The following is a 20,385-nucleotide window of genomic DNA, read 5'->3' on the forward strand; positions in this document are numbered from 1 at the left end:
ATGAAAAATATAATATATTTTTAAATCGGTTATCTAACACTTTAATTAGTTCCACTATTGTACATCTTAATCCAATAATATAATAATGTAACTCTGAACTGGGCTGTTATTCATAATAACTGCTTATAGTGAGTGTGTTTTTCTGATAATACTTACATTAAAAATGTGCAAATCTGCAAACATATCCAGAACAGAAACGTGAACACTTGTTTAATTTTGTTGACATATTAAAGTTAAAGGTTTTACAGAGGGAACTTATATGGATATCTCTTTTTATCACTCCATAAATAACAAAATACTGACACAAAGTCATAAAAAAACATGTTTATCATGTTATTATGAATATAATATTCTATAAATCAGGTTATGACTGATATATGACAAATAAAACTGGAAGGTTTTCTAAAAGATTTCACCATGAAACTTCTCCAGTAGATTGCTTACATTAAGAGAATTATTTTTTATATTTTTTTAAGTTTTCTGAAATGTTATGTGAGGCTTTATGTATCTTTTGATGTAATAGTAATCAATAAATAATTTAAAACATGAGAAAAACAAGCATGTTTATGCCTGTCGTGTGTCGCCTTCTTGGAAAGAATAGTTCAACATTTTGGTCTGAGTGATAAATATGAAGTCACCAGCCTGGGGGTCACAGTTTGTCCATCTCCAAAAACACATTAATCAACATGTTGTATAACAGTCTCTGGTTGCCTGGCGACCTCACAGGGACAACACAGGAAGTCTCCGTCCAGCCCAACAATGTGTCCTGCACATAACCCCTGTAAAACACTCTGGTGATCTGTTTGGGTTTCAGTTTGGAGACTAAACATTTCGAACAGAGTCATGTGGCTCCCAGAGACCCTGCAGAGGCTGCAGCTCTGTGTATGTGTAGACCAGCTGGAACCAGCAGAGGGCGCTACAACCAAAACCATGATGCTGTGTGAGCCTGTAGTCCACTGAGCTGGATCAAGAAGTCCAACTGAGGTGTCCCACACACGTCTCTCAGATGGCTGATGTTGAAGTTACGCTGCTCAGCCATGATCTCATGTCCTCTCGTGTGCTCGTAATCACACAGATCCATTTCAAAGCTTTACAGTCCAGATCAGGAAAGGGACAAGATGAGAGAAGACTTTTAATTTAAGATAAACTCAGTACTTTTTATGACTTAAATCATTTTTCTTCAAGGATAAATAAATCTGGGGAAACTGGACTTTGTTTTAGATCCGAGGATGTTACTCCTCAGACACTGATCCATGGATCAAAGTGTATTCAGCATCTGACCCATTTCCTTGACACTGCACTGTAATACTGTTATGTTGCTTAATGCGTTTCTTTTTCTTTATGTAAAGGACATTTTGTCACAAAAACATTGCACTAACACTGAGGTGCACCTCCTATAGCTGTTGTGTGTCTATGAGTGTACTGTGTATCCCAGTAATGTGTTGCACACCTAAACATCTCATCCAACGGAAACACTAAACACTTGCTGATGAGGAGCATGTGGTGTGGGAGAAAGCCCTTATGTTGGTAACAGGATGTTTAAGTTGAATTTCTTTCAAAAAGCACGACGTCCACTTCATTTAGTTTTTACAGGTTTTTAGATTTTATTGACAAAACTTGATATTACAGATTTTTATTTTGTACAAATCTATTTTTATTTGCAGCAACAACAAAAAACAACAACACATGAAACAAACAAACAAACAAACAAACAAACAAACAAACAGGAGGGGAGCTTTATCCACTCGCTGCCACTTCAAACGGGTAGTGCTGGGGGAAATCATGGACGACCTTGAGGGCTTCGTTATACAGCTCTAAATCTGTCGGACGGAAAAAAACAGAAGACTTTAACTTTAAGTCACCACAAAACGATGCTGCTGTATGTAACTCATACTAAAAAAAAAAAAAGAGGGGAGACTCACCAAAAGGAATGCCCTTGTCCTCTCGCAGCATGTTGTACGTGGAGGCCATTATGGCTCCTTTGTTCGACACCATGCCGATGATCTCCACGACGCCGCTCAGCTCTTCTTCAAGCTTAAAAAAAAAAAGAAAATATTTTAATACCATTACTTTGTTGCTGCATGGAAAAAAGTTGCATTTTATTTTGACTGTGCTAAAACAAACTCAGCATTTCTTCTAAAAAAACAATTGGTGATTGATTTAATAGTTGCCAACAAAGTGACTTATGGACTGATCATTGCAGCTTATGTGTTTTACATTCAGGTTGCTGAACATGACATCTGACTCTCAGAGCAGTTAGGGGTTCAGTCCCTACAGACTGAGTTACTGCCGTCCCAAATCCATATATCTGATAATAGGTTGTTGTTTACATATTTCATTTTTGATTGTACATGTATACTGTAAACCCTGTCCATATTACCATACTTATATTTATACTAATAACTCTGTTTACACTGTGCCACATTGATGTTCTCTAGCTTGTATATATTTTTATTTTACATTTTTTTCTTATATTTTATGTCATGTTTATGCTGCTTGCACGGGATAAGAAGGAAATAATTTCATTTAGACCCTGCAGTTATTATTTACACCATGGTCACTTACTTTTGTATTATTTCTTACACTATGGTCACCTGATCATGTCGTAGTTTAAAATCTGTACTTATATTTCCTTTCCGATCACATGTGCAATATTATTTATATCATTCCACTACTTTTGAAATTTTCTACTTTAGTACTTGTTTTGAACATCTGTACACTTTGTCTGTGGATTGCCTGTTGTTGTTTTCTGCCCTTTTTATTTGACTCTACTTCTGTAGTGTATATTACACTTTCTGCTGCTGTAACAAGTGAATTTCCCCGTTGTGGGACAAATAAAGTATAATCTAATTTAATCTAATCTAATACTCTGTATGTCCTGTACATATAGTAGCATTGCCAATAAAGTTGACCTGATACTTGATACACCTTTCTTTTAATCATATTTCATGTCATTTTTATTTTTATTTTTAACACTACAGCACTTTTATTCTTTAACTGTATTTTAATTTAACTGTATTTATGTATCTATGTACCTGTTATATTTTCTACGGCTTTGTTGTAAAGCACTTTGGGTACCATCTGGCTATTGTAAAGGGCTATATAAATAAACTTGAATTGATTTGATACAAGTTGAGTATATAACATAATATTACATTTTCTTAATGTGTTTATATCAGGAAATCATCCAGACTGTCTTTGTCCAACAGAAACTGATATATTTATTATGTTAAAGCTGTGACTTGAATCTAATCACAGCTGATTATGAACATCTTGATTCACTCACAGGCTCGTTCAGTTCAACCGTGGCGACCTTTCCTTCTCCATCCGCCACCGTGAACGTCTTTCCCGTCGGGTGTACCTGCCGGAGGAGCAGTCCGTGTTTAGTGACGGTGCAAAACAAAACAAACAAACATTAAAACAACGTTTAAAGCTTCACTCACTTTCTCCACCCGGCCCACGAAGCAGACAGGTCTGCTGACGTGCTGCGACAGCATGGACACGTTGATCCTCGGCTTGGGCACGTCCAGTATTCCTGCCATCTTCACGGTTGTTGCTGTTTTTTTGGCGGGGAACTCTACACGAAGCGATATCGCGCGGAAAAATGTTTGGCACTTTGTTTTATTTCACAGGGACACCCCGCGCGGGCGGTGTATTGATATACACGTGGGACCTTTTCTAACGGCAAACGCGGGGCGTTAAATCGAACGTCTACCACTGCGCCATATCCGCTGTGCTCTAACATTCCGTTCCCCTTGGAAACAGCAACAACGTAAAGTTGTGGCGGAACTTTTAAAGGGAGGCGTTCCTGCACGGAAACCAAAAAGGACGAGATCTCTCGACGTCAGCATCATAACATAACAACACACGGATGATAGCGACACGAAAAAGGAAGGAAGGAAGTACAGATGGAGGATTGATTAGGTTACGTCTAATTATTTAGCTGAGTCAAAGTGACATTAGCAGCGAGGTGGAACTAACGAAAACGGAACCAAACATAAGCAGCAGAGTGGACCATGAAGTGACTTAACGGCCGTGTGTTTTTTTTTTTAACTTCATGACAAGGCACGACCACCAGTAAGACCCGTCCTCACATCACCGTCCTCAGACTGAGAGTCAGCTCTATTATTTAACTTTATTTAACTGTCTCTGAAGCCTCTGACTGATGATCGGACAGTTTACAGTGTCACATTTTTCTACTTGACAAAAACAGCAGCGATGCGTTCGCGGCATCGAGAGTTTGTCGGAATATTTGAGATTTAAAACACAATCTCTCACTTTCTCACTCTTAACTGTAACGTCAGGTGTCAGGTGAAGGCGGGTTCGTGAAGTGTAGCTCACGATTTCTTATGTGTCAGTGTAAAAGTCTCATAATGCAGCAACGTTAATGTTAGTTTGCCCTTTTTTTTCCATAAAGGAAGTTTTTCCTCTAAATCTTCTGTGCTATATATATATATATCTATATATATCATATATATATATATATATATATTATATGTGTGTGTTGTATGTATGATGTATGTATGTATGTATATATATGTATATGTATAAGTATTTGTGTGTGGTATGTGTATATATTATATATATGTATGTATGTCGTCTGTATTGGTATATATCTATATATTATACTCTATCTAGCTATATATCACCTACCCATACATCACACTTCTAGAGTCTAATATGTATGTATGTAAATATATGTCTATATTATGTATATGTGTAATCTATATATAATAACATTATCCAATATATTACCTATATATATATATCTATATATGTATATGTATATATATATATATATATGTATATATATATTATATATATAGTATTATATATTAATGTGTATATGTATATATGATTGTATATAGCTATATATATATGTGTGTGTATATATCTATGATATATATCATATGTTATGTTATATATATTTGGTGTGTGTGGGTCTTATATGTGTGTGTGTTTGTGTATATGTATATATTCTATTGTAATATACTATGATATATATATATCTAACCTTGGATTTCTTTTGTTGACAGGAGAGAATCATGTTAAGTTTCCTTGGACTCCGCAAAGACCCGAAGAAGTCGACGTCAGAGAAGGAAGCAGATGGAGGCTTTGTTATCGTTGGTGAGAAACATAGCATGATTGAAAAAAAAAATAATTTAGTCCTGACTGTTAGGGGAATTTTTAAGAGAAACCCTTGAATAAGGAGGACTGGATTAAAAGTATCAACGTTTAAGTTGGATTTATTATTCTCCTATTATTGTTCTTATACATTCTTTAAAAATGGGCTGCCTCGGACACCTCCCACCTGATACAGATAATATCATAACATTCCTTTTTGCTTTTCTGCTCAGTACTGAACATTGTGTTTTATATCCAAATGGTACTCCCCTAACCTGTCTCTCCTGTCCTTGTACTACTGATTTATAAATATCTCTCCCTGCCAGCCTCAGTAAATCAGAGGCCAACTAAGGGAAGTGCACGAGACATGCAAAAGACAGGATACACACACACTATATGAATTAAAACACCTGAACCCCAGTATAATCCTAATTTTTATAACAATGACACACCTTGTTTGGCTGTTTGCAACTAGTGCAACTAGACATTACCTATTTAAGGTAATGTCTAGTTGCATAATTACTTGTAGTACCAGCAGTGATGGAGTGTGCTGGGTCTTGATTAAGAAGGATGGTTGAATTGATTTATTATAGTTTAAATGAATATGGAAATCTCTGTAGATATAACACATTATTTCCACTGTTCCCTACAAAACAGGGCATTGTTAAAAATGCTGAGTTTGGTTTGTTGTTCCCTTCATTGTTCCTCACATGGCACATACTGTCTACACGTGGCACGCTCACTTTAAAGATCGTTCACTGGTCAAATGGCTTGTGTTACCAGCCGCTCAATGGGTTACCATTGTTTGAGTGAGTGAGTGAAGGAAATCTACCAGCCACTTACATATTTTACTAACATTTGGCTGGTGGCTGGTGCTAATGACTTGCACTGTTTAAAACTAATGAAGAATTAATGAAGAGTGCAGCTGTTTTTTTTAAGTCACAGTCTCATAAATATGTACGGATAAAACAATCAACCTGCATTCAGTCGGACAACTCTGTAAATTCAGTCATTCACAGTATCTTTACAGAGCCCAGGACAGTGACTTTAAATTGTGGAGTAGACTCCATGGGTCCAGAGGAGTGCTCTTTTCTTACTTCTACACAGATTATATATAGCTCTCCTTGCCGCCTGTCCACATGCCAAATCAGTGACAGGACTGAAACTGAAAGTCACGGTCGGCGTAAAAACAAAACAAACTGTCACTGAAAAGAATCCCAAGATCGTCATCGAAGACAAAAAAAGTATACAAATAAAATCAATTTGAATGCCTTTGTTTTGTGTTTCAGTGCCAGTGTTCCCCCCTTTTTATTTTACTCTGGACTTTGTTGCCATAATGTTAAAGTCATTATCTCGGTTGTGACCGTGAACACAAAAAAGAACTGAAATGTCATACTTGGGTGACACGGTGACAGCTGACCTACCCTTATAACAATTATGCAATTATGAGATCATGAGATACAGCAGTCATCTTTACGAGTGTCACAATGGACTTCTTTTTTTCACAGCAGCCGTAAAGTTTTAAATGAACTTTCAGTTTTGAGTATTGAACTCAAAAGCAGAATAAATGATTCTTGCACTCCCACATTTTTTTCCTAGGTGAGCTGTTGTAAAATCCTTCTGACATCTAGTGAATCCTCTTTTAGTTTTTTTTTTGTTCCCAAAAGTGTTATTATAGTTTAAATCACTGGTTCTCAGACTGTAGTAAAAGTGCAACTGGTGGTATCTCTGAAATATAATTTTTTAAATTAAATTAATTCCTTTAGAAACATTTAATACCATCAATATTACAAGACTTTGAATGAAAATACTTGAACTATAAGACGGTGATGCAGGTAGTGCGTAGTGTGCGTACATCCATGATTAGTTATGAGCTCAAATGTGATGGGGCGATAAGAAAGCGGAGATTAAATGAATGACTTCAAATGGAAGCTATAAGAAAGATGAGTGCAGATCAGGAGTACACCTTTTCCACACAAGTAGATCTGGTTCTTGAACTGGTTTCGTTCAGCATTCAGCTACATCAACAATTTAAATTCTTTCCATTAGGAATAAACCTTCCTCCGGCGTGAACTGTCTGTATCTGTAATTTTCCGTCGTTTATACTGGTGTTACTTTGAGAGCCGAAAGATATTCTGAGGTGACGTAAGACACTTAAGAAGCAAGAAGAAGTTTTATTCAGTGATTTAAAATTTGATCATATAGTTTCAGCGTGGTACATGGTGGTTACATCAGGCTTGATATCACGTAGCTCAGCTGTCAGGGCATAAAACAAATGAGTTATTGATCTAAATTTAGACTCGATAGTCAAAAGAATATCATGTCTATGAGTGCGGAGAAAAAAAATAGAAATTAAATTGTGGATTTGGTGAATTGTGGCATCCCAAATTACCCCCGAAATCAAATTTCAGTGCCAGGATATATTATGTTGGTCAAAATAGCTTTAACATTGTAAGAGTGCAAAAAATAATGTGTGCATATTTAGTTTTGTTTTGATATGTGACCTGTAGTCTCTGTAATTTTACATTTCCTTAGTGACAGATTGTAAGTCCTTCCACTATGCTCTCGTCCGTGCAATCTATCTTTACCTAAAACCAAAACGATGCACACGGATCATCCTAAATAAAACTTTTTTTAATCCTTTTTTCATCTCGGAGAGAAATGCGGTATTATTTCCTTCTCGTGGGTTTAATTGGATGAGCTGTGTGGAGCCGACACAGATGGTCGGGAGCTGCGTGTTATTTTTGGCAGAGGAGGCAGGAGCCAGGCTTTCTTCTTCAGACTGAGGCAACCAACTGAGCTCACAGACGTTCACTGTAAACTCCCTGCTTTACTATTTTATTCATGTCCTCTTATCAAAGAGGGACTTATTAGTAACGCGCTGGTGAATGGCTAATATAAACTCAAACATGGCAGTAATGACACGGCAATCCCAAAAAAATCTCCCAGACCTAACCCTGAAACCTCCTGAGGTTTCACGAGAGACTTTGAAGTGTTTCACAGCGCGTCTGTTCTTTAAATATAAAGTTTGTATTCCCTGCGTGCAGCCTCTGGTAGAATTGATCAGAACAGATGTCCAAAGCTGAGCTCATGGTCCCACGCTGGACTGGATTAACAGGTGCACAGCTCTTCAGTGTGTCAGGCCAGGCCAAGCCAAGCCAAGCTAAGCTAAGCTGAGGCCGTGGAGAGTCCCAGCAGGGCGGGGCCGTCGGGCACTTGTGCCATGACAATGTCCCTTCTTCTCTGTCCAGGCAGAGAGCACTCAGCTTGAAAACACAAAGCCAGTCTGTGGTGTCTGGCCCCGCGTCACTAGACCGACAAAAGAGTCACTACCTATGGAGCCTGAAGGCTTTTATAACACATCGCAGCTATGTCAATATAAATGTTCATAACATTTGTATAGCTTAACTAGCAGACTGAATAAAACTTCTTCTTGCTTCTTAAACGTCTCACTAGCAGTTAGAAAATGTTGATCAGTTTCCTAAAGTTCAACGTGGCGTCCTCAAATATCTTGCTTTGTCTATAACCCAAAAATGCTCAGCTTAGTGTCATAGAAGATGACAAAGATTAATCATTGCGCCTCTAGTTTATAGCTAAATTCCACCAGGCATGGACGCAACGCTAATCGCAGCTCTTCTAGTCCATGTTTGAACTCTTACTAAAAGCACCACGGTCCGTTTTATGATCATAAAAATAGCCTAAAGAGAAACATTTTCACTACGCAGCATATTTACTTGTGGTAGAAGCACATAAACTAAGAAATGCCCAGATGTGAGAAAGTTAACAAAGTGAAACACTAAGAAGATGTGTTTCAAATGTCTGAGCAACGATCCAAAACACAAAGATATTCAGTTTACTATCATATGATGAAGAAAACCCTGACCCTGACCCTAACCCTAACCCTGACCCTAACCCCGACCCTAACTCTGACCCTAACCCTAACCCTAACCCTGACCCTGACCCTAACCCTAACCTTTGAGAAGCTGAAACTAGTGAACATTTGGTATTTTTGCTTGAAAATGATTCATCTGTTATGTAAATAGTCGTCATTTAATTATTTAAGAGGGGGCAGCAGGCAAGAACCCCAGACAGTACCGTGCGTGGTAACTCGCTGCCGTCAGTGTGTGAGTGTGTGTGTGTGTGTGAACTGGTTGAGCAAGGCACTCCAGGGTTTCACCACATTTTGTTTTTGCAGAACATTTCCTGTACAGGCGGCTCAAAATGTTGATTTGGCCAGAATGCAAATGTGCTTTCAGAGCAATAACAGAGTCCTGGTGGTGGTTCTCTGTACGTGGTTAAAATGAGGCACCGCTTTACAGTGTGGGTGTTTTTGTTTTTTTTGGTGACTCCGACGGGCTCCAGTCTCAGATTATTGTTTTGTGGTTACACAAAGAACGAAGCCTAACCCATTTCTTCACTACCTGTCTGAACCGAGATGCAAAACTTCTGGATTCTTTGTTGGCAGATTGTCACGACAAACAGAAACCCTTTGTTTCCTAAGAGGAAAGGACAAATCTAGTCGACTTTTTGTGCAAAATGGGCAACGTTCCCAACGTTAATACGAGGCTTCGGGAGATTGAGTTAGACATCTCGAGTGAGTATCTTCCAAAGTTACTCACACTTCCTCCCAGTCTAAGGTCGCAAAGTTGTGAAGTCCTTAAGAGGAAGTTTTGTGTTGGTTAGTAGTTCAACGCATTGGATTTAAAACAATGACAATGTGGTTTATTAATTTGCTGATTTCAAGGTTGAAACCATATATGGATATGAGCTGGAAGTCAGCATTTCTCCCAGTCAATGTTTCATGTTAAAAAACCCAAACCAAACTCACAATGTGAACGTGGCAGACAACTTGTGAGAAAGATTATCTGAGCTGATGACGGATCAGATGATTGTTGATATGATCTACACGCACACAAAGAAAAGCTTTGGGCCTCGTTGAATCCCAGATGAGGGCACTCCTCTCCCATGAGGAGAAAGCTGCTGTGGAGACGCATGGAGCTGAGATCAGAGGCAGTGACATCATGGTGTGAATGATTTCATCCTGTAGACAAAGTCAGCTTCGGAGCCCCGGAGAGAGGAAGAGAAGGAGACCGGCATTACATCCTCACTTTTCTCCTTCCCATCAGTGCCTCTACTCACTCAGTGTTACAGCCACTTGACGAGGGAGATCTAATTAATTGGCTCAGTGACAGCAGCCTACTGCCAGGCCCCCCAGCATGGCCTTAAAATAGGTAGGGACATGGACTAAGAATAAATGACAGCCCAGCAGATTTTATTTGTGTCTTCTGGCACATCTGTAGCTCTTAACATTGGTGTGAATGTTCGGTTTACTCATTCCCAGCAGTCGTAATGTGTTTTAATCCAATAATTTGATCAGAAAACTACTTGTAAAGCACAGATGATCATTTATTTGTGCTTAAAGAATAAGAATATTTTCTTATGTTACATTTCTTTTTTTTTTTAAGATTATTTTTTTGGGCTTTTTATGCCTTTAACGATAGGACAGCTGAAGATAGACAGGAAGCAGGGGGCAGAGAGAGGGGAAATGGCCGTCCGATGCGGGATTTAAACCGGGGCCAGCTGCAGCGAGGACTATAGCCTCCACACACGGGGCGGCCGCTTAACCCACTACGCTACAGACCGCCCCCTTATGTTGCATTTCATTCATACTAATCTGTACAAACAGATCAATCAATCCTCCCGGCTAATCTAATAATTGCCAAAGACGTTGCAAAGACAAAGACGTTTTTTGTACCGGGCTGTAAACATGTGCTATTTTAACTTGGGGACTTACGGAGATTGACTCGTTCTGTAGCCAGCCTCAAGCGGTCGCTTGAGGAACTGCAGTTTTTGGCGCTTCCGCATTGGCTTCACACTTCACAGCCACGGAGGTTTCCGCTTGGTCGCAACACTTGATGTGGAGAGGCAAAAAAAAGAGGTGGTACATCCGATCAGCTATCCTCTGATGGCGATTCAGCTCTTTTATTAGCAGTTATCTGCACATAGATGCTGATATCTGTTCATAGAGATGAGCAGAAATGTGTCTTTCTCGTCTTTACTGTTGCCAAAGTTTTGGCCAGATTACCGCTAAAAAAGCCGCGCTAAACTATGCATGTTAGATTACTTATGATATTTCACTGCTAAGTATCTTTGGATACAGTACAGTGAAAGTCTACTTCCATTCCGGCTCAAAACTTAACTGTATCAGCTGCCATAAAACTGGTCTTTTGATCTTTTTAATGAATCAAACAGTGGTCAAAATAGTTTGAAAATCATTTTTCTCAGTCACTCAGTTTAATCCATTGATTGTTTCTGTGTTTTTATGCAGCCCCCTTTTTCTATAAATCACTTTCAGACACTGGAAGCAGTAGCTGGTCATGAAGACAACATGAAGCTCAACCTCCGTGATGCTTGTTTACTGACCGGAGAGCTGATCTGAACTGCGTTTTTCGTGACAGTGTTTTAATTAGTGTGAAATGTTCCTGTAGCATGTATGATATAATAATATATATCCTGTACAGTCTCAGTAAATTGTCACTTAACGTCTGTCTGCCATATTTCTCGTGCAGGAGAGACAGTCGAAGAACAGAGGAGGAAGATGCAGACCATGAACATCGCACAGCCGTCAACATATGTCATAGTGCAGCCATCAAAGGTGAGCTCGTTGAGGTTTTCACTTCGTGTTATTGGGTTTGCTCTGTGGTGTCGTAATCAACATTAGAGGAAGAAGTCTTTTTTTTTTTTCTCCCACCCTTCATACACTGAGACTGATTCAGCTCGGAGACCAGTAGCTGTTCGGATCCCAGCTGGCCTTTTCCTGCATGGTTCATGCAGAACAATCTCCACTGCTGTGATGTTGACAGGTGCTGGGGATCCAGGCTGAGCCGCTGTGCCAAAATGCGCCACTACCATTCACCACGCTGGCTTTAAAACTGAGCCGGGACGCAAGCATCCAAAGAGGCTCGGCTTGCCTTCTGCTTGTTGTTGCATTCACTTCACGAGCCTTAATACTTCAGTGTTAATTGCTTAGTTTCTAATTAAGGACATTTTTGTGGACAGTGGTGTGTGTGTTTATGTGTGCGTGTCCATATGGCATCCTGAAGCTACCACATGTCACACAGTGAGTGAGTGGCTCATCCCTCCAGTTTTAATCACATGGTGCAACAGGAAGTGAGCGAGATGCAGCAATATCATAACCTCACTCCAAAGCCTATGAATGCAACGCACTCAAACACAGACACACGAGTTCTCTACACAAGAACTAACAGGGAGGTTATAAAAAAAATGTCCATATGCAGATGTAAGCCAACTTCTAAAACAACCTAAAGCTAAACATCAGCATACTAACACTGACGCCTTTTATAGTGCTTTACAATTTTACCACTTGAAAAAATGAAAAAAATACAACCTCTCTTCCAAAAAAGTTTGCACGCTATGTAAAAACATAAATGAAAACAGAACATAATGATTGGCAAATCCTTTTCAACCTATATTCATCTGAACACAGGTCAAACTGATAAACTTTATTGTTTCTGGAACTATAAACTCATTCCGAGTTCAATGCCTGCAACACGTTCCAATAAGGTTTACCACAGGGTCACGTTTACCACATTGTTACATCGACTTCTCCTTTAACAGCAGTAAGTGTTTCAAACATTTTGTAGGTGAAATTCTTTCCCATTCTTGCTTAATATACGACTTACTTATATAAGATAGTTGCTCAACAGTCTGGGGTCTCCGTTGCCGTATTTTGCATCATAACGTGCCACACATATTTAATGTCTGGACCGCAGGCAGGCCGCTGTTCTCTTTTACTACAAAGTTACACTGTTGTAATCTGTGAAGGAATGTCTCTGTAAAGGCAACATACTGCATATTGCTCCAACACCTGTATGTAGCTTTCAGCATTAATGTTGAGCTGGTCATGCCATGAGCACTGAAACACCACCATACCATCACAGACGTCTGCTTTAGAACTTTGAAAACTTTTCCTCTTTAGCCCAGAGGATACAACGTTTATGGTTTTTCCAGACTTAGGCTTAAAGTAATGCATAATTAATAGCATGGCCACTTTTCTTGACAGTAGGGTGCCATTACAGATGGCTTGTTTGAGCACCCAGGCTTCATTTGACCAGCTTCAGGTCCGCCGATGGTCACCGTCTTTGCTGTGGGTCACTTTGGATTTAACTTGAGCCATTATCTAGCAAAGTGTTTTTACATTTACTGGTGGCTTTCAGAGAAAATAACTGATTTTTTTCTCTAGTTTTTAGTTAGTCTCATAAAGATTCAGCAAAATCTGAACAAAGCTCTTGCTGTTTGCTGAGTCCTTACTGTAAGCATCACAGTCATTCCCAGGTGTTTCCCAGGATCTTTGTTTTGTTCTTTGGTTCCTAGAAACTCTTTGTTAGAGAGCACAAGAAAACAAGACCTGGGACCCTGTTGCTCCACCCTCACTGTACTCCAGTCCCACAGGAAACCTCTGCCTCTTAATTGCAGAGGAATAACCGTTTCCTGTAGCATCTTCTCTGCTTTTGATGTCACATTTGCTTTTAATTATATGTTAAAAGCACAAAACAAAGTCTCAAATCTCTCACTTTGGGTGAACTTCACCTCCAGGCCAGCAAACTCATCAAGCAACCTTAGCCTCAATGAAAAACAACATGTGCTCACACACTCAAAGTTTAAGGGTGAGAACTCAGCTCTGTATTTTCCCTCCAACCAATAAGCTTTGCCAAAGATTGTATAATTTTAATCTACATCTTGAGGTTTTCTTGCATGTACACCCTCACTTTTATAGCACTGCATTACCCTAAGGTCACGGCTGCATGTTGTGTTCAACAGTTGTAGAAGCACAGCTGTCAACAGTAATGGTAGGGACTACGCCTTTGCAACGTCCTTCCTTATGATGTTACAGACATAGACTCTCAAGATACCTAAACTATGATCTAAATATCACTTAAATTATGCAATGTTTTAATACTTACAGCTAGTCCAGTGCCACTGCAAAAAGGATCCAATCAGTGTTACGGAATAACCATTTTAACTTATAATAACACTGCATAGAAATTGATATTTTTGCAATTTAGCATATTTAACATATTAACTAATATTTCAGCTCCTGTTCTGGCATAACACCAGCTTTGCTCCTCATCAGCATCAACCCAAACCTGAAAACTTCCCCTTCCCAGTGGTTTAAAGCTCTGACACTTCCTGTGTGCTCTGAGCTCACAGTCTAGGCAGTCTGGTTAATAATCTGACAGGGTGTACAGCCTGCAGAGTGGGAATGAAGACACCATTCACCTGATTACACATCACTGTAACATTAAAAATAACTTTATATCTTTTTATGTTTATCCAGTTTTAAATATGCTTTGTGTGACCGCAGGGTTATGTAAAGTCCCTTTGTCAGAGATGTGGAGATGTTTAACACTGATCACATATTTGCATGTAGTCAACTCTGGGCGAAGGACAGGCACCAACATTCACCATACAGGAATTCTGAGTTACTTTGCTTGTGCAGGTTTGACATTTCAGTATTTATTTTAAGCACAGGATTTAGTCTTGCTCCAGGCACCAGTCTCATTTTGATGACTATGTTACAGTGAAACAAGAACTGGGTAACTCACTGCTACATTAATACACTTTTATTAAATCTTCTCAATGCTTATTTAGTGAAGAAAAGACACATTTCAGCTAATAAACATTTTGTTTTCCTTCCACATAGTCTAAGATGCCCATCAGCTTAAAAGACTGAATAAACAACATTCCACCACTTCCACGTGCACCCATTACAACCACACTGAATCACTGTATGGTCACTGTAATTCACCAACACCCCTTAACTTTATGACAGCATTAAAGCTTTGTTTTTGGCAAACTGCAATTGGGACTGTCTTATTGCGAAAGTGCACACAAATCAATCTAAAACAGGCTAAATATCACTTGACCTTGTGGATCAAACAAAAGGAAAAAAACTCTAATAACTACCCCTATGTCCCACTCCCAATCCCTTGTGGTATTGCAGTACTGGAGTAAACATGTGAAGATGGCCTCAAGATGACACTATGCAGCAGGCCAAGGAGTCAGCAAATCAAGGAGGGTTCTTTCTTTTAGGACCATGACTATTATTAAGCAAATGTCATGGCACCCACATGGCTATTACAATATGCAGTATGTTGCGTCTGAATGGAAATTAAGCCACAAAATCAGCAGGGTGTTCAAAGTTGGCAACCGGACCTGAGAATGAATTGAGAATGATAGTTAACCCAATGGAGAGACCAAAATGGAAAATGTTCATCCTAGGGTTGGGCGACATGTTAAAATTTCCCAACTGGCCACCATCATCCCGACAACCAACAGTATCTTAGCACAGGTGTGTGCTATGCCAAAAAAAATTACCCAACAGCAAAACAGAACTGGCGATGGACTCGGCCAATGACTGACCAATATATCCATCCAATCGCCCTACCCTAGTTCATCCTTTGATGATCCTTTGATTTGATCCTTTGATCATGAATATGTTCATTATTTTTTTTATACCAGAGTACATAGTAGATTTTAATGGACTTATGCTATGTACACAGGTTTTTAATGTTTCTTTAACATTTCATCATGCTCATTAAATGTTGTGTAACTCAGGATCTGCCAGGACGGTTTGTGAGCTTGGGGACAGACTGTGTCATGCTCGCTCAGTTTTTCCAGAGCATCACATGAGCAGAGTCCCACTGTCCGACTAAATTCATTGTATTGTTTTCTATTGTAAATGGTCAAGTACGCTAGTACAAATGTTGTCATGGTCATTGTAAAGCACTCCCTCCCGCTGTGGGGTAGAACGACTGTAAAAAGAGACAATGAGTATCTAAAAGTAATATCTCAACTCTGCACATTGACATTAAACCTGTGTTTCCTTTTCTTCACAGTCATCAAATATAGTTCCAGCTCAACCCACTGACACAAACCCCCCTACAGCTTTACCTACCACTTTCCCAATGGCAGGGACCTCAGCGGTGGAAGTTGCTTCGACTCTCCCAGATCTCCTCGGGGACGTACCGTTCACTTTGGCTCCTCATGTCCTGGCCATGCAGGCAGGCTTCCCCCAAATTCCAGATGTGTTGCTGTCGCGGGACATAAATTACAACCTGGCTAGTTTTCAGTACGACTTCACTTTAGAAAACTCTGTGCTTCATAATGTCTAGTCTGTTTGGATTTTAATACCAGGACGGTCATCATGAGTTAATGCTATAAGGAACTTGGCTTCCAGCCCTACAACATATTAAGTACATGTGATTCTGTAGCATTATGAGCAAGTTAAAGCTCACTAAACTTAAGTAAAACACAAAATAAGTTGTAGAACTGAGAAGCATTAAATTCCTGTTATTAAATCCTTATCCATTTTCAATGTAGAGGCATTTGAAATCAAATGACATTACATTGGAAAGATTGTGGAATTGTGACTGGTTGGACAACTGACAACGATGAATATTTATAGCTTTGTAGGAACTAAATGGATTTGTGGTTCCCTTGTTCCTTGTTGAGTTTCAGTTCACCTGTTGTTTACTTTAATTTCAGATTATGATTGGTTAAGACCGCCAAGTCCTTAGGCTTTGGCTAACCTGGTAATCCTGATTACAAGTTCTTCAGAGTTCTTCAAAGTTTTTGCATTTTGTTGTGTAAAGCCTCAGGCTTGTGTTGGGTTTATGTTTGATTATTTTCAAATGTATTTTTTTTTTTAGATATCTATCTAACTGTGCTGCTCTTCGAGGTCTTTGAGTGTCACTTGTTGCAAGTAGAAGCGCAATGCCCAGAGAGAATCATGACAAAGACCTTTGTTGCCAATGCGTTGCATTAGCTTATCAAGCTAAAAGTAGTAAAGCATAAAAATTGCCTCGGATCTCAGGGCAAGTTCGTGCCTCAGATTTGGCAGTGTTCAATCTCCCTGGAAACGGCCAATGTCAGCCAGTGGATATCTGGAAACCGGGTAATGGATATCTGGCCAAGATTTCCTCTGCAGTCCAATCTGTAACTTGATAATGTGGGAAAGATGAGAAAGACACATTTGTGCTAATCTCTATAAATGGATATGCAGAATATTTTTTTTGAGTCTTTCAATTGTCGTCAAACGTCAGGTGATTGGCTCCTAGATTGCTGTGTGTGATTGATCGATTCTACTCAGACTACAAACAGAAACCAGAATGTTTGTAATACCAAAATCCTTGCTGAATTCTTCATTTATATAAAGGTATCTGTTCATGGAGATAAGGCAGTGCCAGTCTGGATTGATCAGGGTACGAGCCAGGATCCAGTTCTCGGTTTTAAGTCTACTGACTGCTCATATTACTTTCCACGTCATACTCCATTTTGCTAAGCAGTGAACTCGTGGAGTACAACTCACTTGCAGACACAAATGGTGGCCCAAACTGCAAATAACCCAAGTTGTACGACATTAAAATTATCCTTGAATTGAAGTTGAATTTCATTGGATAGGCTTCCATAATCTATTATTTGGAATATTATTTTGTCATTTGAGGACGTGGCACCTAGATGATAAAGCAATAACTTTTGATTGAAACTTAGTACTTGGACAACAAATTGCCTACCTCCCGTAGAGTTAAACCCAAGTGTTAAAATAGAATCATTGAATGTAAAATACTGATTCATGTCAGGTCTTTTGAATCATCTATTTATGTACAAACTGCAACGTGTGGAGTGTTTAAATGATCAAGTAAAAATGTGCGCAAAGACTATTTTTACTAAAGCTCTCGTATAATCATTTACTATGATGCCATTTGTATATTTGACATTATATGTGGCAAAAACTCTTTCAATTAATGTACCAATCATCGCCATGCTTGAATCTTGCTCCCTGAATATGGCTTTCCTTTTGATCCAGCATGAGTTTATTGTTTTGGTTCTTTGGTCTGTATTTTCAGTTGATCTTTCTTTGCTTGTGTTTATGGCAGATAGTTTTCATTGGGTTGCAGTCAAATATATCTTTGCTCATATATTTCTGTACTTTTTACTGTTACAGAAATTGGTTCAAGCCACAGCAGCATGTACTCGAGGTGTATGACCACTTGTTTCATTTAAATATTGAATGGTGTAGATAGCATTTGAGAGCTGTGGTACTCGCATATTGTGAAGTGACTTGGTATTGTTTGTGTTTTAAGTGTTTGGGATTCACTTTACAGAAACTGCTCTGCGCACATCGGCACAGGGGTTGGTGACATACTGTAAATTCTCAAATGGCAGAGCCTTTATTCACCTGCTCGGAAATCTCAGCATTTCCGCCATGTTTATCTGTTCTTTTGAAAAATTCGTGACAATGTACTGTACCTCGCATAGAAGAAATTCCATCAGTACAACAACAGAGTAGTGTCATACTCACCCCTCTGCTGTTGAGTTTCTCTTTCATTCACATACAATGCCTTTCTACTTGATTGTTATTAAGTTACCGTCAATAAAACTCAACCTTTCCTCTTAAGTCATCTCAGACTTAAAGTCTTCCAGTCTTCTTCCAAACCTTTCCTGGTTGGCTTTTATTGCAGGAACTTTGAGATTTGACGGTTGCTTAACCACGATTGAATAAATGGCACAGTAATTGAAAATAATTTCAATTGGCTCAGAGCAGCAGGGCGACGAGTTTGACTTGAATCTGCGTTTTTTTGTACTGATGGAGGTCGAATGCTTATTGTGCTGAATTTAGAAGAGCCATGAAAATGAAGGTAGTTTCTGTTCATCAGTGGTTCTTTTTGTTTTTTTTTACCTAGGTATTGTTGCTGCCCGGCCCCCGTTTGTTCATGGTTATTCTTTGAGAATGTATTGTACTTGCATAAACCGAGCTACAATATCTTGCGCTATTATTGGTGGTAAACACTGTAAAAATACTTCAGCATTCATTGATGTGTGCATCCTGGTTATGTTCTTAACAGATTACATGAAGGTGGCTGATTTGACATCTACACCAGGGTGATTTTCTGTTCAGTTATTTTCTAATTATGGGCTTGAGGAAATACGTTTACCCAGGAATTTATCTAATACTGTACCTTTTTTGTTTTTTTGTACATGATCAAATTTGGTCTCTTCAAACCTGTTGTGCCTTTAACACTCAATCAATATACATTTCAAATTGTTACTCCCATGAAAATCTTCTCCTCTTCAACCATCTTATTCCCTGAGTTAACGTATGAGTCTGTTGATGCTGGCAAGTTGTAAGTCTTCACCTGGTTGTGACTGTGTACTTTATGAATAAATTTGAAAAGCGCTGTTTAATTTGTGACTGTTTCTATGTACGAGGGAGTGTTTTATCATCACTCATGATCGCATTAAATAAAACACCAGAATGCAGTGAAGGTATTGAAGATAATATACTGAGGTGTGGTTGTGAATCACATGATTTAGAGTCAAGTCAGACTCGTGATAATTGTAAAGGCCAATGATTGGCTGGCGCATGCACAAACCTTTGCAGGAATAACATACCAAGACACTCCAGCTTACTTCTTCTCAAAAATGTTTATTTAAAAGTAAGAAATGCAATATTTGTTTTAAAAACAGTTATTTTTTGCCAAGTTACTACATTTTGGGAAGGGTGCAGAATTTCATGTTTAAGTCGAGTTCTGGAAAAATATATATATTTAAAGGTCCAGTGAGCAGGATTTAGGAAGAGGATTCGTTCTTCCTGTAGATAACTTATCCCAACAACTACGCGCTAATCTTACGTTCGGCTTGTGTATAACCCACCGTTAAAGATGAAACTTTAATAAAATCTCAAATTTCATAATTATATCCACCATTCGCCATGAGGCGCCATGTTGTTTTGGTGCGAGAAGCTAATGGAAATGACAGCTCATTTTAAGGCAAGGAAAACACAACAGGATATAATACACAAATGAAAACATATTAATGAATATTATATTCCATTCATGCCAAAAAATACAAAAAAAAATACACACTGGACCTTTAATTGAGTTTAAAAAAAAAGGGAAATATGATTATTTTTCTTTTCTTTTTTCTATCCACCAGTTTCATATGCTCATTCACCGAACCCTTCTTTAGTAAAAATAAAATATGATTTTTTTACTGGTGCACAAAATGAACCAGCATTAACATCACCTTGTTCAAATAACAAACCAACACCAGTGCATGAACTCACAACAACTTACCTCAGTGTGACTTCTGCTGTTGCCTTTGAGAGACCAGTTCAGATATGCGTGGCTTCACCTTGGTAAGTGCCAGTCTCATGTCATTTTCACAGCAAAGTCTTTC

General features: G+C 38.8%; 2 protein-coding genes across 2 annotated transcripts; one reads left to right on the forward strand and one right to left on the reverse strand.

Annotated features, from left to right (window-relative positions):
- Window positions 1–1,661: 1,661 nt before the first annotated feature.
- rpa3 (replication protein A3) lies at window positions 1,662–3,603 on the reverse strand. The gene is made up of 4 exons (XM_010754891.3): window positions 3,444–3,603; window positions 3,287–3,361; window positions 1,923–2,034; window positions 1,662–1,820 (listed from the first exon to the last, which is right to left on the reverse strand). Exons 1-4 carry the CDS (start codon window positions 3,540–3,542, stop codon window positions 1,738–1,740), a joined length of 369 nt encoding a protein of 122 aa, XP_010753193.1. The 5' UTR covers window positions 3,543–3,603; the 3' UTR covers window positions 1,662–1,737.
- A 192-nt stretch (window positions 3,604–3,795) lies between these two features.
- Window positions 3,796–19,392, forward strand: umad1 (UBAP1-MVB12-associated (UMA) domain containing 1). Its single transcript, XM_010754892.3, has 4 exons — window positions 3,796–4,077; window positions 5,037–5,127; window positions 11,694–11,779; window positions 16,044–19,392. The coding sequence occupies exons 2-4, from the start codon at window positions 5,046–5,048 to the stop codon at window positions 16,317–16,319; spliced, it is 444 nt and encodes a 147-aa protein (XP_010753194.2). The 5' UTR covers window positions 3,796–4,077; window positions 5,037–5,045; the 3' UTR covers window positions 16,320–19,392.
- The last annotated feature ends 993 nt before the right edge of the window (window positions 19,393–20,385 follow it).

The sequence above is a fragment of the Larimichthys crocea genome, chromosome XIII (assembly GCF_000972845.2).
Source record: "Larimichthys crocea isolate SSNF chromosome XIII, L_crocea_2.0, whole genome shotgun sequence".
NCBI lineage: Eukaryota > Metazoa > Chordata > Actinopteri > Sciaenidae > Larimichthys > Larimichthys crocea.

Coding starts and splice junctions, on each gene's coding strand:
- umad1 (XM_010754892.3), top strand. CDS start 5,046: ATGTTAAGTTTCCTTGGACTCCGCAAAGACCCGAAGAAGTCGACGTCA. Junction 5,128..11,693: donor TGGAGGCTTTGTTATCGTTG/GTGAGAAACATA, acceptor TTTCTCGTGCAG/GAGAGACAGTCGAAGAACAG. Junction 11,780..16,043: donor TCATAGTGCAGCCATCAAAG/GTGAGCTCGTTG, acceptor TTTTCTTCACAG/TCATCAAATATAGTTCCAGC.
- rpa3 (XM_010754891.3), bottom strand. CDS start 3,542: ATGGCAGGAATACTGGACGTGCCCAAGCCGAGGATCAACGTGTCCATG. Junction 3,362..3,443: donor TCGTGGGCCGGGTGGAGAAA/GTGAGTGAAGCT, acceptor CTCCTCCGGCAG/GTACACCCGACGGGAAAGAC. Junction 2,035..3,286: donor CGGTTGAACTGAACGAGCCT/GTGAGTGAATCA, acceptor TTTTTTTTTAAG/CTTGAAGAAGAGCTGAGCGG.